The following is a 19,882-nucleotide window of genomic DNA, read 5'->3' as shown; positions in this document are numbered from 1 at the left end:
TCATGTTAAACAAGAACTCATACTCATGTAAAATTGTTACTATTCTAAATATATACTTATACCAAAAACATGTTACTTTTATTTTCTGAGTCAATATGATTTTTCAAACACTTGTTGTCATTTTTTATTATTATCATATTTATCTTTTATGTTAAAAAAGTAAAAAGATCAATCTCATTTTATTTCCATTTTTATAAAAAATAATAGTGTAAAAATAATGTAAATATATTTTTATTTCCCCAAAATTTCTCAAAATATAGTTTATTTTTTATAAAAATTACATGAAAATAACATATTTTTATTATTGAGAATTTAATGATTATGTATTTTCGGTGTAAAATAGATTTACATATCACTTCTAAAATATTTATTCTAAAAGTAAAAAAATTTATGAAACATAATCATTTATAAAGCGTAATTGAATTGCAGTGTGAATATATTTTTATATTTTTAATACTATTTTCTCTTTTATTAAAATATAAAATAGAAGTTTGAAATTTTATAAAACTAAAATGTTAAAATATTTAGAAAAATAAAAAATATAGCACTAAATTTCACTTAAAAAAACGTGAACCAATTCGAGTGATGCCACTTCCTGTCCACATGACACATACACGTGGATAAACAAACTGCTTAAACCCCACCACTATATAAAACGACCCTCGCCGTCAGCACCACAGATAGATTCAAGATTCTCAACTACTAAAGCGATCGAAGAAGGGAACTAAAAACCAAGCCAGTGTCTCACTCTCACCCCAGAAACTCATTGTTGTGTGGCACAACAAACTTCACCAATGATGAAAGCCCTCACAAGCTCTTGTTCTAAGGCCATGGTCGAGACTCTAGGACCCTTCTCTCCCAGAGTTCCCCTTTGTGTTTCTGATAGACCCGAATTCTGCTTCACCCTTCGTTCCAAAAATGAGAAAAAGGGATGGAATTTATTGCTCCTGAAACTGGTTCGAAACAATGATCTTTACCCTGTTCATGCAGTGCCACCAAAGGACCAGGTTTGCTTCTTTTTTTTTCTATGCTTAGTTTCACATTTTTGTTTTTCTTTGTTGGAACTATCATGATTCTTTTGTTTGTTCTTGGTCTTTTTGGGGTGTTTCTTGTTTGCATGTTAGGAACATGTTTGCTTTCAAGTGGGGGTGATTCTTGTTGGGTTTTCAAAAGATGCTTCTTTTTTCTTTTCTTGCTTTTTTTTTTCTTTCCTTTTTCTGAAATTTCGTGTTTGCTAGTAGCTTGCCCAGTTTCTTCTCACCTTTTGGTTTCTTTTTATACGCTAAATATTCTCCCTTTTGTATGAGTATGCGTAGATCCAAAACTTGTTACGAAACATTTCGTATTACTGCTATGCTAGACTTCTGGGTTCTGATTCCATTGACACTTTCTTTTTTTGTTTCCCTTTTATGGAAATGGTTATTTCTTGAAATGTTTGGCGACTTCAACAATTTACTTTGTTTTTTATAGCTTGGTACGATTCTTTCCAGCATATTTCGGGTTTGAAGTTTTCTCAGTTGCTTTGGTGTTACTGGTGGAGCCTCTTTACTGTCTTGAGAATTTATTTCAATGATTTTGTATAATTCAAGAGGATATGAGCCAAATGAAAGACAAAACTTAGATGCAATTTCTTAATACTTTTAGTACTGTTTTTCAATTGGAGTCAAATTCTGATTGCAGAACAACACTAAAAGTATTTAAAGAACTAAATCCATGTTTTGTTCCCAAACTAATTGGCTTTTCTGTTATGTGGGGAAATTCGTTAAGAAATGGTTGTCTAGTTGTTGTATTTACATTAAATAAATTGAGAACGTACAAGATTTTGGCATGTTTGATGAGACAGTCTCTTGGCCCGAATAAAATGTTGCAGGTGGACTTGGAGACTGTGGAGCCTCAGGCTCAACAAAGTGAACAAACAAGTGGGTTCTAATGACCTTTTGTATTTTTTCTACTACATATATATGCCGTGGAACTCAAAATCCCAACATTGTAATTTGTTGTGCAGATGAATCAAAGTTTGTTCATGTATCGTTCCAGTTAGAAAAGAGTTGTAATTTTGGTGAACAGTTTCTTATAGTTGGAGGTGATCCTGTGCTTGGTTCATGGGACCCTTTAGAGGCATTACCCATGACATGGTCTGAAGGACATGTATGGGCTGTGGAGCTGGTGAGTAAAATCTGTTCAGAATTTGAAAATATTGTTGGATCAAAAACTTTTATAAATGTTGTATATGCTTCCTTTGTGTAATCAGGATATGCCTGCTGGACAAACATTCCAGTATAAGTTCATACTGGAAGGAGAAGGGGGGGATATTATTTGGCAGCCAGGGTCGGATCGATTGATCCACACTTGGGAAACTAAGAATAGAATAGTTGTTCTCGAAGATTGGGAGAATGTAGAACTTCAGAAAATAACAGAGGAAGATCAACTTGCCGAGCCAAATGAGGAACCCCAGGTTGACTTTGAAGTGCCAACTTTAGCTGAATTTCTTAATAATCCTCAAGAAGAACTGGATTCCAAAGCATCGGAAATATCGTCTGTAGAAGATACCCAAATTCAGTCTGTGGAGGAACCACTTGCTGAAACAGTTCGGCAACAAATCACTGGTAATAGTATTTCTTCCTCAATGGAAAAAAGCCAATGTCTATTGTTGTAGAAAACATAAGTTCTTCGGGGGATCTCATCAGCAGTATAAGCCACAAAAGTAATAAAAAGAGTATACTTCAACCAAGTGAAGAATCTGCAGATAGTCCAGGAAATGATATTCGGACATTAAGTAATATAATTTATTCAATCAATGACAGAATATATTTGGACATTAAGTCTTGTTTGAGGACATAATTCAGATTAGAAGGAAGCAACGGTTTTGAAAGTGGGAATAAATATGTTCTATTATTTTGAAAAATTAAATTTAAAACTTTAAAAAAATAATAAAAATTATATATAAATCTATCTATCTTAAATTTTTATTGTCTCCAAAAGTAATTATTGGTTTATTTATAACAGAGGAAGATCAACTTGCCGAGCCAAATGAGGAACCCCAAGTTGACTTTGAAGTGCCAACTTTAGCTGAATTTCTTAATAATCCTCAAGAAGAACTGGATTCCAAAGCATTGGAAATATCATCTGTAGAAGATACCCAAATTCATGCTGTGGAGGAACCACTTGCTGAAACAGTCCGGCAACAAATCACTGGTAATAGTATTTCTTCCTCAATGGAAAAGCCAATGTCTATTGTTGTAGAAAACATCAGTTCTTCGGAGGATCTCATCAGCAGTATAAGCCACAAAAGTAATAAAAAGAGTATACTTCAACCAAGTGAAGAATCTGCAGATAGTCCAGGAAATGATGATATAATACATGATCTTGGTCAAAATGGAAATGCTGCATCACTGGAGAATCAGGAAAAGACAATTGTGGAAAGCAGCTTATTTGATCTTGAAGAAGGTCCTGTTCTTGTACCTGGCTTACCAATACCACCAACTGAGCCAACTGATGAAGCAGACCAAGGTGAAGTTCAAGAAACGACTAAAAAGGACACTTCAGTTGAAGCTTTTGAAACTCAGGATCAGAACATAGCTAAGGTAAACACTTGATGAGTGTGTCCTTCCCTTTCTCCTTCCCTTCTAACCTTTTCCCTACTTTACTTGTCCACAACTACCTTTGGCAGAGAATTGTTTGATTCTGTTTCTTTTGAAGAACAAGTTATTTTGAGCTTAGGGTTTGAACTTTGAAATCCTGTTTGAGGATAGGTGAATAAATAATAAACAGTAGTATCCTGTTCTGTTTGTACCATCATCTATGTTTATCAACGAAGGGAATTTTTTCCATCTCCATGGTGCATCAGCTTGTTTCTCATACATAATGAAAGCATCTAAAGGCTAAGGGAAAGAAGAAAAACTGTTTCTATTCTTATTGTTACCATTAATTAAATGAATCTTGACCATTGATGAAGTGCTTTTACAATTATATGGTAAAATTGTTTAACATTTTGCAATTAGTTTTTGGTTGTTTGAATTACAGAAACCAATAATTGTCAAAATTTATTCAGAGTCTGGAACTGGTTAGAAAGACTAATCCAACATTCCATCTAGCTTTGCCATAAATTATATTCACATCTTATAATACAAGTTTCCCCATTATACAAAATACAGTAACTCCTTACTTACCCTTGACTACAAGCAACTGACACGTGTTTTGCAATAAATTTCCAATAAAGTTTCCCCATTATATAAATAGAATAACTCCTTGCCCTTGACTACAGGCATCTGACAGTTGTTTTGCAATAAATTTCTGATAAATGTTGAGCTTCATAGGGATGGGCAGTTTTTGCCATTTTTAAGCCGGTGTATAGAAACTTGCCTTGGGTAGTTTGAGCATGTGTGGAGAAGACAGATATACTAATTTCTAGAGGTAGAGAGATATTAAGAGTAATATTTGCTTGTCAGAAATAATATCTATATATAGAGCACTTATCTATAGTCAATGTGGTTTATCATTTTAATCAAATATAATGAGTTACTTTATTGGTACTTCTCTCCTCTTCTTTAAGCTGTATGATGTGTGGCCACATTTATTTTCATCTCTTCTCACTTTTCTAATAAGAGAAACCAATAAAATTATAGTCAAAAACATTGAAAAGGGTCTAAAAATTCGTATTTTGTCCATATTTACAGTAGAATATTATGGCATTGTTTGACTCTTGTAGTTGAATCCATATAATGAGAGTAGGGTTGGTGATGATTTTGCATTCTTTAAATCATGCAGCTGTTAAGTAGTTTGATAACTCTTTAATGTTGTGCTTAAACTGAAAATGTTCAGTTCAGCAAGGAGGAAGAAACTGATGATGCCATACCCCAAGAGATAAATGCAACCATCAATAATGGACCAGAGCTGCTTTACAATAAACAACATGAAGAGTCTCATTTGTCCCCAGAAATGGAAGACTGGCCAAACTACGAGCCAGATGATGACAATACCGTGCAAAATGACATCAAATGGGGCCAAGACACGGTAAACAAGTTTCTAACAAAACTTGGATTCTTTTGATGGCAAACTTCAAAGAACCAAGGGAAGAAAACTTCATTGAAACTGGTCATGAGTTTTGTGATCATTCTGATCCATTTGCCAAAATTTTGATTTTCCTGGTAAATATGGCATGTTATGTGATGATGGTTGTTGAGTGTATGCTATGCTGCCATGTACTTACATTGGAATAATTCTTTCAGTTTTGGCCACTTCTGTAATCTGTATAGTACTAGGAGTTTCATGGGCGATAGATAGCGCATCTGCTGTATATCATATCATAGTGATAGTGATTTGTAACATGTATCTGTTGTAATAAGTTCTATGAAATGCTTCTAATTTCTATCTTTTTCCTATTTCGTTCTTAAAATTATGGGAAATTGTAGATGTTATTATGTGCATAGAATTGTGTGCGCTAATTGCTAATTTAATGTAGTAGTCTAGGAAACCACTTTGAATTCGTCTTCACTTGGATTTGGATGCTCAGATTTCTCAATTCTTGACCTACATATGCCAACCACATTTTATTCTATGACAATAGAGTATGGCATTGGTGGAGGTTAGAAAATAATTAATTTATTGTTACAATGTATTTTTATAATTATTTTTATTTTTCATGTATTTGGTTTAAGGAAAGTGAGAACAAAAAAAAATATCTCACATAAATTTTAAGTTTTTTTTCAATGTTTTAAACATAAATAGAAGAATGAAACATATTTTTTTACTTTTTCATTTTCTTTTTGTTTTCACATCTTCCAAATACATTCTTATAATATTTTCTTATATTCCTCATACTACAAGGAAAAGTTATAAAAATTATAAATAAAAAGAGAATTAATAAAACACGCTCTTTAAAAGTATTTTTTTAATATGCTTATATTATTAATTAAAATTAATAAAATAACATAAGAGATTCATTAAACAAAATATAAAACTCATAAGATTTTGACTAATATAATGTTTACTTAAAAAGGCATCTTAGAAGATTTATTCTTAACATTTCTCAGAAGAATAGAATTTTTCTGAGAAAATTAGTGTTACTTCATCTTGAATTCTCATAAAGTATGCATCTTTTTATTCTGTAACTTTACCAAAGGCATATGGGTTGGGTGTAGATAATCATTATAGGTAGATCATACTCACGCATATATATATTCGGCAAAGAGAAGAGCTGGGTAACATGCTGCCTCAACGGTGGTATTCGTGCTACATAGCAGCTCTGCAATCAAAGTCAATATTTTAGGGGCCTGTTACTAAAGTAAAGATGAATGTTGTTGTCGGTGGATTCTGATTAATAAATTACAAGGGGAAAATATAATTAAAATTTTTTATCAATGTATTTTATCATAATTTTTAACATATTTTAATGCAATTTTTATTATATAAAAAGTTTTAACATTACCCCTTCAGACTTAAATTTTAACAAATTTATCAATCAACCATATGAATTAAGGAATTTATTTAATAACATTTAATTTAAGTTTTTTTTTCTTTCTGAAATACCTTTCATAGTAGTACTTGTACTTGTAGAAAAAAATAAATAATTAAAAAAATATTTTATTAAATGAAAAATATAATAAAAATATTATCATTAAATGAAATAAAAATTAATTCATATTTATTTATATTTAAATAAAAAAATTATTGTTTATATTTAGGTTTAAAGAAAATAATTATTAAGGTTGTGTTTAATTTGAAGGATGAAAATAATATAAAAATTATATCTTTTGTGTGAAATTTATATGTTTTAATTTTAAAATTTATCTTTTTTTTTATTCCCTAAATCAAAGCTAAAATAATTAATAAAAAAAAGTCAATAAAAAGGAGTTTATCAAAACTGCTTTGAAAATTTAAACTGACTGGATTTCGTGGTATGTGTGAAGTTGACAGCGTACGACTTTGGGAGTCATAACTTTAGGCGTATCTTGTGAGTTGTGACATGTTTGGAAGCGGTGTCAGATAGTACCAGTAAGGCAGTAAACTTTGGATTAAGATCTGCCGCAGAGACAGACAGTTATTAAACTGCATGAATCTCAACAACCATTAAGATTATATTTACTCAAGTTAAATCAGATCCTGCTAAATTAACTAATTAATAAATATTCTAAAAACATTGGTTAATATATTTAAAATAAGTTTTTTTTATAGAAATGAATGTTGAAAATATACGGGAAATTTCAATAAAAGTATCAGCCAACAATGTGAAAATTGACAGGTTTTTTTTATTTCAACGATCTTAAATTCAAATTATAAATATGCAGTTTACTTAAATATTTGGAGGAGATAAATTGTTATTAATAGTAGATTAGTAGTAGTTCTATACAACTCCAATGGAGTGCTAGAAACTTATAATTTCTAAAAAAAATGCATTTAGAAACGTATTAGTGATATTTTTAACTTTAAAAAGTGATATGTTTATAAAAACTTTATAATTTGTACACCCATTAACATGTGGCTTTAGAAGACGTTTGGCTGCAAGAAAAAGTATTTTTATATCCAGAAATCATGATTTCTAAAAATTATGATTCTTAAAGATTGATGTTTTATACGAATAATTAAAAAAATGTTTGATTTTTTACAAAATATTCCTAAAAATATTTACACGTGTTTTGGGAATTAAAAAAAATCATGCTTAGATATAGTAAAACTTTTTTAGCATATAATTTTTTTTTACAAAAATACCTTTTGTTAAAATAACTTCGTTATATATATATTTTTTACTCTAATCTTATTACTAACATGAAGTTAAACGATATATATATATATATATATATATAACAGTGAAAAGAGATCAAACGGATAGATAGGATGTAAGAATATATTATGAATATATGCAGTATGACCAAGAGTTAAATAGAAATTATAATATCAAAAGAAAATGGTAAAACAAATTAAAATGAAAGCAACATAAAAGAAATCGAAGTGGCAATAGAGCCACACAATATCGATAAGGGGAGAGAAGAGAAGAAACTGAAGCGATGGCAGAACCGCACAGGACCGGTCAAGAGGGAGAAGAGATATGAAGAGAAAACTTTGAATTTATTGAAATCGAAAGAAAAACTTACAAAGATTGTTTCCTAGAGTTTCTCTCTCTAAAAATAGAGATCTGACTACCTGAAAAGGTACCTCACAAATGGGCCGAGAACTCCTTAAATAGCCATAAAATTTACTGTAGCTACAGTGCCAGTTTCGTGACCGAAACTATTTACATAGTACATGTAATTTTTTAATTAATCATCATTTAGAGAAATACCAAAACAATCATTTTCATTTTGGTAGAAATGGTCGTCTTCTTCTTCTGAAGAATTGTTATCTTCCTTCTTTGAGGAAGAGCTTTCGTCTTCTTCTTGTTGAAGCTGTAGGACCTCTTTTAGATTTTGTGCCAGACTTTCTTTTGACTTGGAATGGCAAGGAAACAGCTAATTGAGACTTCTGATTGAGGAATAAAGAAGTCTCAGGATCAGCAACTTTCAAAAATTATGGATGGGCTTGAAACCAGATTCTCACTTGATTGGTGCTGCTTTTGATGTATCAAACTGATTCCACCACTTGATAAATGCATGACGTTGCAGTGATGGAAACTAGTTGTTTTTAGTTTTCCCATATCTGTATTGCCATGAAAATATCCACGACAATGCAAAACTGGAAAAGTATTTTAGGTCTGCAGGGATTCGTGATTCCTGAGAATTGAACATCTTTTTTGAACTAATCAAACCCTTGTTGGACTTGCTCCGGGTAGATATCAAAGTTGGTCCAAAAAAGTCCCACCACTGGAGAACCAATTTGGAAAATTATAGACTGTGTTAGTTTTGAAATAAATAAGCCAAGAATGTTTGAATTTGTTGTTTTGATGCCAAATACATTGGTCCAGGCATCTACATAATCCAAAAGGTATAACTATGGATCAAAGGGTAAAAGAATTGTTTGGCTTGATTTATATTTGTTCCACATTGTCGAGGTTGTATGAACTTTAAAATCTGGATGGTTGAATGAGTGTTTAAATTTATGTCATTTGGGTCTTTGAAGTGTTTAATAGACACTGAGTTTGTGTCTATCAGTATGAATTCGTAAAAGATTCTTGTTTTATTGGTGGAAATAGGTTTGAAATGGAAGCCCGGTGGAAATGCCTTGGCTGTAGCCTTGAAGGGATTTTTGTCCCAAAATTTTGGCTCCATCTACAAAACAGTTGGAAATTTATTTTTGTAAATATAACTGTTAGTAGGTTTTGGTAATGGTGTCTTTTGTTGGGATAAGGTCTGTTTTCCTTTTGGATTGACAATCGTTTTGGATTGTTTGGAGTTTTGAATCATGATTTGTAAATCAGTTTCAAATTCATCATTAGATTCTGAGGCAATGTCTGCCCAAGTCTTTTTGGCGAGTTTTGGGAGTTTGGTTAGACCAATTTCTTGTAGGGCCTGGAGTGTTGTACTGAGAAGGTATAGTCGGCCTTTGTTTGTTTTGAGGTTGAAGGTTTTGGGGATTCCTGAGTGGATGACTCAGGTTTGATGGTGACTATTTGGGTTGATGACCCTTTTATTTTAGGTTTTTGGGTAGATGACCCAGAGGATGCGGAAGAACTCTTTTTGATAGTTGGCTCTGGTAGGGCCAACTTGAATCCTTTACTCGTGCTTCGTCTACCCCTGAGAGGGGTGCCTGATGCCTTAGGTGGCATGAGAATTTGTCTATAAGAATTCACGTGTAAGATAGTTAGGTAGAGAGTTTAAAGTGCCCTTGATATATTCTGTCAAAATCAAAAACACTTAATATTGCTTGCCATCTTGCAAAAATTTGTTTGGAGCCAAGATTTTTGACGTCTTTCTGTAAAATGTCTTTAGCTGATTTACAATCAACCCGAATTAAAATTTTTTTATTTAATAAATCAGATTGAAATTTGGAAATGCACAAAACAATTGCTAACACTTCTTTTTTAGCACTTGAATATTTTATTTGTGCAGAATTCCAATGTTTTGATGTGTATGCAATGACATGTTCTTGGGTATGGACTCTTTGTTTGAGGATACCACCATAACCTATGTCAGATGCATCAGTCTCAATAATTTTGAATGCCTGTGGAATTAGAAGATACAAACATTTTATAGATTGAACTTTGAGTTTGATATCTTTGACAACTTGAGTATGTATGTCAGACCAAGGAGGTGTTTTTTCTTCAACCTATCATGCAATGATTTGACAATATTGTTTAAGTATGGGACAAATTCTCCCATATAATTTAGACAACCAAGGAATCTTTGCAACTAGGTTTTGTCTAAAATTTGGTCGGGGAATTTTTTTGCAAATTCTATTGATCTTTCTATTGGTATGATTGTACCTTGGTGTATGTTGTGACCAATGAATAAGATCTTTGTTTGGAATAGATTGATTTTTGATTTGGAGGCGACAAGGCCATTTTGCTTGATGATATGAATAAAAGTTTGCAAATGTTTAAAATGTTGGTCGATATTTTGGGAGAAAATTAAAACATCATCTATGTAGACAATGAAATTTTTTGAATAAGGATTGAAAATATCGTTCATGATTTTTTGGAATTCTGAAGAAGCGTTCTTCAGACCGAATGACATAACATTCCATTCATATTGCTCGAAAGGTACTGTGAAAGCAGTTTTGCACCTATCAGATTCTTGTATTTGGATTTGCCGAAATCCGGATTTCATGTCAAACTTGGAAAATATTTTTGCGGAATTTAGTCTGTTGAGTAAATCTTTTTTGTTTGGAATAGGATACCTAATCCACTGTAAGGCTTGGTTTAGTGGTTTATAATTTATAACTAAACAAGGCGTACCTCGTTCGAGCTCCGATTGTTTATTGACATAGAAAGCAGCGCAAGACCATGAACTTTTTCTCTTTCTAATTAAGCCTTTGTCAAGTAAATCTTTAATTTTCTTTTGGCAATATTGAAGAAGTTCTTCATTCATTTGAATAGATCTAGCTTTGTGGGAATTTGTTATTCCCTAAAATCTTTCTCATAAGGGAGATCGACAATATGTTTTTTGCGGTTCCAAAATGCATGTCGCAGATCGAAACAAATGGTTAATTGGACGTGTTGTAGCAGGGTTTGGATTTTTTCTTTTAATTGGGCTTTTTCCAATTATAACTGGATATTATTAAAAGAGACTTCATCTTTTAAGAAATTAATTTGGTTGATTTTCTTTTCTATGAAATTTATATTTCTTGAAATAGGTTTAGTAGAAAAATAGAATGTAATTTTTCTTCCTAAGTTAATGGTAGTTATTCCTTCCTTGGATATCTGAAGGGGGAATAACACTCTAATGAAGGGTGTTCCTTGGTAGTTATTCCTTCATTAACTTCCTTTTTCAAATTATTAATCTCCGTTTGCAGATTTTGGACTGTGGTTGATTTTGCTGAAGTATTTTCTAATCTCTTGAATATTGTTAGTCGGTGAATACGACTAACTTTTGTGTATAAAACTTGTGTAAATTGTATCAAACTCTTCCAATTTATGGTTATTTTGTAGTGTTATAAGTATTTTCTATTAAGTATAGGTAATAAATACTTAGTACTTCCATTTTGTGTGTTTAATAATCATTTTCTCTCAATTTCAGGTTAATTAGGCAAGCTTTGAAAAGTGTTGTTTTTCGCCTTCTCGCTAAGCCAATCTGTTGGCTTAGCGAGCGTCCGCTAAGCGCAACACTCATGGGCTAAGCACGAGGAAGACTCTAGAAGAAGATGAGTTGTACAGGTTCGCTAAGCGCACCACTTCATCTCACTACGCGCACTGCTTCTGTCCATCCGCTAAGCGAGAAAGGCACGCACTAAGCCAAAATTCACTAATGTGCGCTAAGCGGTCCATAATTACGCTAAGCGCATGAGCACGAACAAGGCCACCTATTTAAGCCAGAAATCAGATTTTGTGAAGGGAGTTTGGGTTGGGATTCAGAGCTTTGCATGTCTAGAGATTCTAGAGAGAGAAAGGTCCAAGTTCTAGACAGTTTTGAGAGATTTTGTTGTGTGAAGATCTGCAGAGACTAGAACTTGAAGTAGGAGCCGTTTTGAGAGCTTGAGATGAGTTTGTGAGATTGTGAGATCCTAGAGGTGAAGGAGACATCTTCACCAGTTGTATTTTTGCAATCTTTCATCTTGTTCTTCTCTTTGTTGTAAAGAAGGCTTCCTGGTTATGAAAAGCTAAATCCTCTGTTGGATCTTCCTTGTAGGTACCTGATGTAAATATATTTATATCTATTTGATGTTTTGTGTGTTCTCTGTGCTATCTACTTTTCACTCCAGTATGCTTTTACCTTGATCACATAGATGCATGCTTTGTTAGGGTCATTCAATAGTGGAAACTGGTCTGATTCTAAAGTCCTTGATAGTACAGGGCTAAGTTGTCGTACTATCACGAGGAATCGGGGTGCAATAATTTAGTTGTGTATGTGTGTCTTAATGCGGTCCTGGTTGAGTTTAGTCCAACAAGAGGAATCTGCGGACAATGCTTGATCAGGATTAGGCTAAACTATCATGAGGAATCGAGGTTTAGTATCTCAGGAGACACCATAGGAACACATGAGCATTGTTAGATAGAGAATATCTTTTTAGCATCAGGCACCTATTAGGAAGGCCAACATGTTTTCTACTTGTTTTTACACATCATTTCTCTCGTGTGATTTTCTTTTTTGCACAGATAGTTTACACACCTTTTCATATTCACACTTATCTTTACACACCAGACACCTATTTGCTGAAATAGCTTACCAAATAACACAAGTTCCCCGAGAGTTCGATACTCTGTTCTTACCGTTTTATACTACTTGTGCGATCCGGTGCACTTGCCAAAAGTGAACAAATATATTGCTAACATCGAATTTATTATTTGTAATAAAGTATTTAGCCTGGGTTTGGTTTCCAGAGTTTTTGTCAGTTTTTCCAGGAAAACCTTCTTTTCCTGGGGGTCTGGTATGGAATTGATTTCCTCGAACAAGAGATCTTGTTCTCTTGTTAAAGTATTGATTTCTCGTATATCTTCATCGTTCATAAACGTTTGTTGGTCATTTTGTTGAATTAGATTGACGTTTTCTTTAGACGATGCAGAAGATGCATTTTTCGTTTCTTCCTATGAGGCTTCAATTAGTAGATTATTAATTTGCTCTTCAATGGTTGGATCTAGGTTAAGGTTTCACAATTTTCTCTTTAAGCTACAGTATTTGCTAATGTGCCCTTGTTTCCCACAATGGTAACATGTTATTTTGGGTTTTATCTTTGGCTTTGGACTATCAGCTTCTTTGCTAGTTGAGGGTTTATGCGAGTATTTCCTTCTTGGAAATCTCTTTTTGTTGAAGGTTTTATTCCTATGGAATTCTTTGCTAAGGTTTTGTTTCTTCTTTTGCTTTGGACATATAGGTAGTCCAAATTATTCACAGAAAGATCCTAAATCTCTCTTTGTTTGGGCCTTTTCTTTGGCTAATTGTCTTTGGATTTTGTCATCTTGATAGATTTTTAAAGCTACTTTCTGGACATATGAAATTAATTGACCAAAACTTAAACTTTCATATGGAATGTCTCCATTGACAGATTGGCTATGGATTTTGTCTCTAACCTTATCTCCTAATGATCTTGGAAGACCGACTAGAAATTTTTCTTTCCAGGAAGGTTGTTGGCTATCCTCTCTTGTGTAAACTCAAGTTAGAAAGGTATCTCTATACCACCTAAAATCTGCTAAAGTTCTACACTTAAGATTGGATAATAATTCTACTGACCTATCTTTCCAAAGTGACAGGTCATCGATAAAGTGTTGAGCTATTGTAAAAATAAGGATATTAACAGCGTCAGGAATCTCCTTATTATCGTCATTTGTAAGGACTTTTCCATTGAGATCCATTTTGACTGTGCCGTAAATTTTTTATTTTTCATAATTAGTGAGATAATTATCCCACCATCCCTTTAATTGGCCGGAAAATCCTGTCACTAGGATATCAATGATTGTTTCCTCCGAACACTCATGGAATGTCTGGTATGTTGTGGCTACCATGATCATGTGTTGGAGTGTATTCATAATATTATAGTTTGTTTGGGCATTATATTCCATTCATAGATGTTGTTTGCACTGAAACTTTTAAAATTATTTTCGCCTCTTTCTTTTAACAGGAGGTCAGGGGCGGTTGGTCTTTGGTAATAAAGTTTAGAGGGTGTTTTCCAATATTTTGAATTTATTGGATTAATATCCTTCTCAGATACTAAACCTATTTCACTTGTGTGTTTTGAATTTTGGTCACTATTTTCATTAATAACATTAATTAATTTGGAGGTGCTTCTTGTTTTCATTTTTGATGTTTCTTCCAAAGGTTCGGGAGTTTCAAGGATGGCTTTAAGTAAACTATCAAGCTTGTTTAATAATTCATTATTGTTGTCACTTACTCCTTCTGTAAGGGATTTGTTTTTCCTCATGTTGGACAAGTGGCCTCAATAACTTAAGAAGGGGTGAATTAATTTCCCATTAACAAAGTTTTAACCCCCTTCTAAATGATAGACTCAGAATGCAGAAGAAGAAGCAACAATCAATTGAATAATATTCTTTAAACATGCAAGACAAAATTGATTGCAATAAAATATAAGAGATAAGGGAAGAGAGAAATGCAAACTCGATTTATACTGGTTTGGCCACTCCCCATGCCTACGTCCAGTCCTCAAGCAACCCACTTGAGATTTTCCACTCTCTTTGTAAAACTCTTTTTACAAAGTCTGAACCACACAGGGACAACCCTTCCCTTGTGTTCAGGAATCCTTACAACTTAAGAAACCCTCGGTCCCTTAATCAATCTCTCTGAATAAGAAGAAGAAGAAGAATTCTCTCTTTAAGAGAAGGATATTACAATTGAAGTTCCTAGATGAACTCTTAATAGATTTGCAGATGTTTGCCCAAGAGTTGTTGAGAGAGCATTTGGCAATGAAGTTCTCTTGGAATATCTCTCTCTTGCTTTTTGAGGTCAGACACACACATATATATAGGCCCTTCATGCATTTTCAAAATGGTTTGAAGAGATGTGTCTTTTCAAAAAGCATTTTCTGAATTTCTTCACTGGTAATCGATTACAGGTTTTTGGTAATCAATTACATAGTTATATTTTGAAGGGTCATGACCTTTGAATTTGAATTTCAAGAGTTTCATTGCTGGTAATTGGTTACCCACATCTGGTAATCGATTACAGGTTCAGATTTCAAATTCAAAACCCTTTTAAACAACTATTTTTCAAACTTGTCTTCTGGTAATCAATTACACTGCCTGGTAATCGATTACTAGAGCCTTGCATGTCTTGGAAACACTTTGTTTTGAGGCAAGGCTTGATCTTCAGTGAATCTTGAAACAAGGCTTTGTTTGTTGAAGCAATCTTGTATTAATCTTGAAGCATTGCTTATCCTTTGAAGCAACCTTGTTTGATTTTTCTTTGGCATTATCAAAATCATGTATACATACATTCACACCTCAGTTCCCTAATTTTTTGTTTTTCCTTTTCTCTAACCTTAAAAGGTTTGAATATGGGTTTTTCTATAGGGACATTTGACGGAGATTCTTCATGAGTTTTTTGTTTAGGAGTTGCCTTTGTTTTAATGGATTCTCCTGAAACTTGAAGGTATTTATTAGTGTAATTAGCCTGTTCCATTAGGCTTTCACTACTAAAAAAAAAGCTTTCTACATCGCTCTATTAACATCGGTTATAGCTAAAATCGATGTTAACGAAAGAGCGATGGCATTTTTGTAATTAAATGGAGTTACTTAAGATCGGTTTTAGCAAAACCGATGTTAACTAATTGATGTTAACATCGGTTATTTAAAAAACCGATGTTAACATGATGTTAAGATGAATATGGTAACATCGGTTTGGGCAAAACCGATGGTAACTTCATAGAGTTAACATTGGTTTTGAGGAAGCCGATATTAAGGAGTTGATTTTAACATCGGTTTGTTAAAAAATCGATGTAATGTATTTGATGTTAACATCGGTTTTTACAAAACCGATGTTAACTATATTCAGTTAACATCAGTTATCCATAAAAAACCGATGTTGTTGTGTTTATAAGTTAAAAAAAATTGAGATTTCACAAGCCGTGCGCGCTCGAAAACCTTGTCCTCCCTCTTCTCTTTGTCATCCTCCTGCCTGAAATCGTTGTTCTCTTTCTCCTCCCGCCTGAAATCTGCCAGAAGCCGCTCCCTCGACACCCACATTGTCGTCGGTCAAACCCACAAAACCCCCTACACTGCTGGAAAACCCACATTGTCCTCGCTGGAACCCACAGAACCCCCTACACTGCCGGAAAACCCATATTGTCATCGCTCGAACCCCACAGAACCCACATTGTACTGGCTCGAAGAAAACCCTACATACACTGTTGCTACTAGGGTGCTGAAACACTCGTCGGTGCTCAAAGGTCAAAGCTTTCTCCGCGAGGTACGTAGGTCAAATTCGTGTATGCTAAGTTTCCTTGTGAGTGGTTTGACCCAAATTGAGAGTGGCATCGGATAATAAAGAAAAGGTTTTTGTTTGCGATTGTACAGGCTCCGCTCACGTGCGTGTTGCTGGGTTCTCTTGATCAAGGTAACACTAACTTCTATACTTCATTTGACCTATTTTATTTTTTCTGGTAGTAATAAGTAATGGTGCATGATTTTTAGTAAGGTGTTATTCTGTTTGCACTATAACAGAGAATCAACCATGATTTCTGTAGATGGATCCACAGGGGTCTTGAAATTGCCTACAATTGCTTTAACATTTTACCGTCCAACATAGGGGGCTTGACCATTGTTTTTTTAACATATTTTTTGTTTCTTGAGCAAGTAATGCTTAAGTATAGATAAAGCTCCCTCCAATTTGCCTTTAAAGTGCACATGGGTGTATCTTGTATACTTACCCTTCAATTTTAGTTGTGGGTTTAGATCACTGGTTTGTGATGTACTCTTAAATTAATGGAGCGTGGATATACATACCCTTAGGAGCTTTTTAGGGTGAATATAGTTGTTTCTTTGCGTGTAATTACTATTTTCAATTGTGGGTTTTGCAAATTCTTGACTAGGCCACGTTTGATTCCACTCTATTTACATCGCTGCATGGGAATTTTGTGTAACTAAATGCATGTTTTTACCCAACTGGATTTAAGGAACTGGGTTGCTTGCTCTCTTTTCTATTTTATTCGCTTAATTGTTGAATGCTTCCAGACTGTTTATAAACTATTCACTTGCCTCGTATTGGCAGTTTCTAAAAGTTCTCATATGTAAGTGTGCTTTCAAATGAACTATGCTTGTAACTGTTTTACAATAAAATATCCTGAAGTGAACTGCTTATGTGTTTGCGAAATTTTTTTTTTAGCTTATCTTCATAATCTACACTTGAGCTTACAAAAACAAATGCAAACATCTCATCATTCATAAGATGATCTAGAATCTAGATACAGTTTTGGACTTAGAAATTTCAATACTTTAAAGTTTAGAAAATTATATAATGCACATTGATTTTGCTAACTTAGAAGTTGAAACCTGACCAGCTGTAAACATGATGATTTCTAATTATCCTCTCATTATACTCAGTACTAATCTAAGACTATCACAACAGTTCTCTTGAAACCTAGACAATCTTCTGAATTATAGAAACCTGCAACAATTATTCTCCTAAGTTTTATTTTGGATTGAATCCACAAACAGAAAAAAACCTGCAATGCCTCTTAGACCTCTTAGCCTCCTCAACTACCTCATTGGCAATTAAAACACCATGGAGCAGCTGTCCACCCTTCACAAAGGCTATTTGCCTTTCATCAATGAGGTGGTTCATGACCTTGCTGAGCCTGTTAGCCAGTAGTTTAGCAATGATTTTGTAAACACATCCAATGAGGGAGATGGGTCTGAAATCATTGAAGGATTGAGGGTCCTTAATCTTAGGGATAAGAGCAATGAAAGAGGAATTGAGACCCTTGGGGAAGGAAGCATTCACATGGAATTCTGCTATAAATCTTAGGAATTCAGGCTTCAATTCCTTCCAAAAGTGCTTAATAAATCTGAAATTAAAACCATGTGGCCCTGGGCCTTTTTCATTGCCACAGGCCCACACAGCACACCTTATCTCTTCCTCTTTAAAAGATTCAATCATAATTTCTCTTTGAGTAGAAGTCAGACTTTTAAACGAAACCCCATCCAAGTTAGGTCTGCTCAAGTGAGACTCATTGAACCTGTTCTGAAAATGATGAAGGGTTTCAGCCTTTATAATGTTAGGATTTTCCACCCAGGTGTCACCAATCTGCAACCCCCTCAAAGCATTTCTCCTCCTCCTCAAATTAATAACTCTATGAAAATAGGATGTGTTGCTGTCCCCCTCTTTGATCCATCTGCATCTTGATTTCTGCCTCACAATAGACTCCTGCATAGTAGCTTTTTCCCAAAGGTCAGCTTGGGTTTTCTTGAACTCCTTCACTTGTTGTTCAGAAGGTTGAACTGGCATAGAATTCTCCAAGTCATTTGGTTTTTGTTGAAGTAGTTTGACTTTGCTGCACAGGTCTCCTATGTTGTCTTTACTTCAGATTTTCAGCCTCTGTTTAAGATGCTGAAGCTTGCATTTTAAAGCATAACCACCCCACCCCATATGCTGATAATCTAACCAACAATCCCTCACTACCTTCTGAAATTGCTTGTTCATTAGCCATCCATCATAAACCTTAAAAGGTTTAGGGCCCCAATCAATGCATTTAGAGTGCATGATAATAGGACAGTGGTCAGAGTAATTCCTCTCAAGGTTAAATTGGGAGCTGTTAGGCCATTTGGACAACCAGCCATCAGAAACACACACTCTGTCCAGTTTGCTTTTGCAGGAACCATTAGGCCTAACCCAAGTAAAGGGTTTACCCACACAAGGAATATCATTAACCTCCATTGCAACAAGCCAATCATTGAATTCAGATATTAAGCCATTATCTGAATTGTTGTGGTTGCTTCCCAATAGCCAATTTAAAACTACTGATCTTACCCAACCCTCTGATATGCTTAGTTAGGAATAAGGGCCATGAAGGAAGCATTGCTGCCTCTACGAAACCTTCCATGAAAGTCGATTTCATCTACAAATCTCCTGAATTCAGGTTTCAAAACCCTCCAAAAAGCCTTAATAAAATTGAAATTAAATCCATCGGTTGCCGGGCATTTTTGTCTCCACCACAATTCCAAACAGCCTCTTTAATCTCTTGGTCAGAAAAAGGGGAAGTGATCCCCTCTGTTTGATTCAGCTGTCTTAACTCCTCCCACAGAATTCTTTTCCCAGCTAGATCACAAGGGGCATAGACATTGACTATGAAAATTTTGTGGTCTTCACTAACCCATCTCCCATCTAAAATTAAAAAGCTACGGCCTTTAATTCTCCTTTCCACATGAAAAGCTGAATTGTTCCATAAAGAAAGTAAACCACCAGCTGGCTGAACAGAGGGGACACTGTCCACACTGCTGATTTCATTTCCACTTCAGAGAATCTAGCAACTTTTACTAACTTTTCCCTGTCTTTCTGCGCATAATTTTCTTTTTGAACGGCCAAAGATAATATTATATATATGATAAGCATAGTACCAGAAGTACTACAATAAGGTACAGGGAATAATATCCCCTAAAACAAAAGAATATAACCAACAAATAACAAGCCACCAAAGAACAACAATACTCGGCCCTACAAATCACAAACTAGATAAAAGACAAAGACATATTTGAGGACCATTGGTGAAAAGGAACAGTGAAATCCTTTTCCCATCCCCTCAACCAAGACCAAGTGAGAAAGATTGTTTTGTCCACCAATTTAGAGATGTCAAAAGGCTGATTATTAAAAATCATGTCATTTCTGAGATTCCATATGGATCTTGTAGTTGC

General features: G+C 34.1%; 1 protein-coding gene across 1 annotated transcript; it reads left to right on the top strand.

Annotated features, from left to right (window-relative positions):
- The first annotated feature begins 670 nt into the window (after positions 1 to 670).
- Positions 671 to 5,381, top strand: LOC100780774 (uncharacterized). The gene is made up of 6 exons (XM_006576478.4): positions 671 to 1,007; positions 1,871 to 1,919; positions 2,006 to 2,166; positions 2,252 to 2,606; positions 3,007 to 3,584; positions 4,822 to 5,381. The coding sequence occupies exons 1-6, from the start codon at positions 795 to 797 to the stop codon at positions 5,047 to 5,049; spliced, it is 1,584 nt and encodes a 527-aa protein (XP_006576541.3). The 5' UTR covers positions 671 to 794; the 3' UTR covers positions 5,050 to 5,381.
- The last annotated feature ends 14,501 nt before the right edge of the window (positions 5,382 to 19,882 follow it).

Source organism: Glycine max, chromosome 3 (genome assembly GCF_000004515.6).
Source record: "Glycine max cultivar Williams 82 chromosome 3, Glycine_max_v4.0, whole genome shotgun sequence".
In the NCBI taxonomy this organism is placed as follows: Eukaryota; Viridiplantae; Streptophyta; class Magnoliopsida; order Fabales; family Fabaceae; genus Glycine; species Glycine max.
This window is presented reverse-complemented; position numbering and strand designations above follow the sequence as displayed.

Excerpts from the sequence above, each read along its gene's own strand:
- LOC100780774 (XM_006576478.4), top strand. The coding sequence starts at position 795 with ATGATGAAAGCCCTCACAAGCTCTTGTTCTAAGGCCATGGTCGAGACT. Across the intron at positions 2,607-3,006 it reads AGTTCGGCAACAAATCACTG|AGGAAGATCAACTTGCCGAG; the intron begins GTAATAGTATTT and ends TATTTATAACAG. Across the intron at positions 3,585-4,821 it reads AGGATCAGAACATAGCTAAG|TTCAGCAAGGAGGAAGAAAC; the intron begins GTAAACACTTGA and ends GAAAATGTTCAG.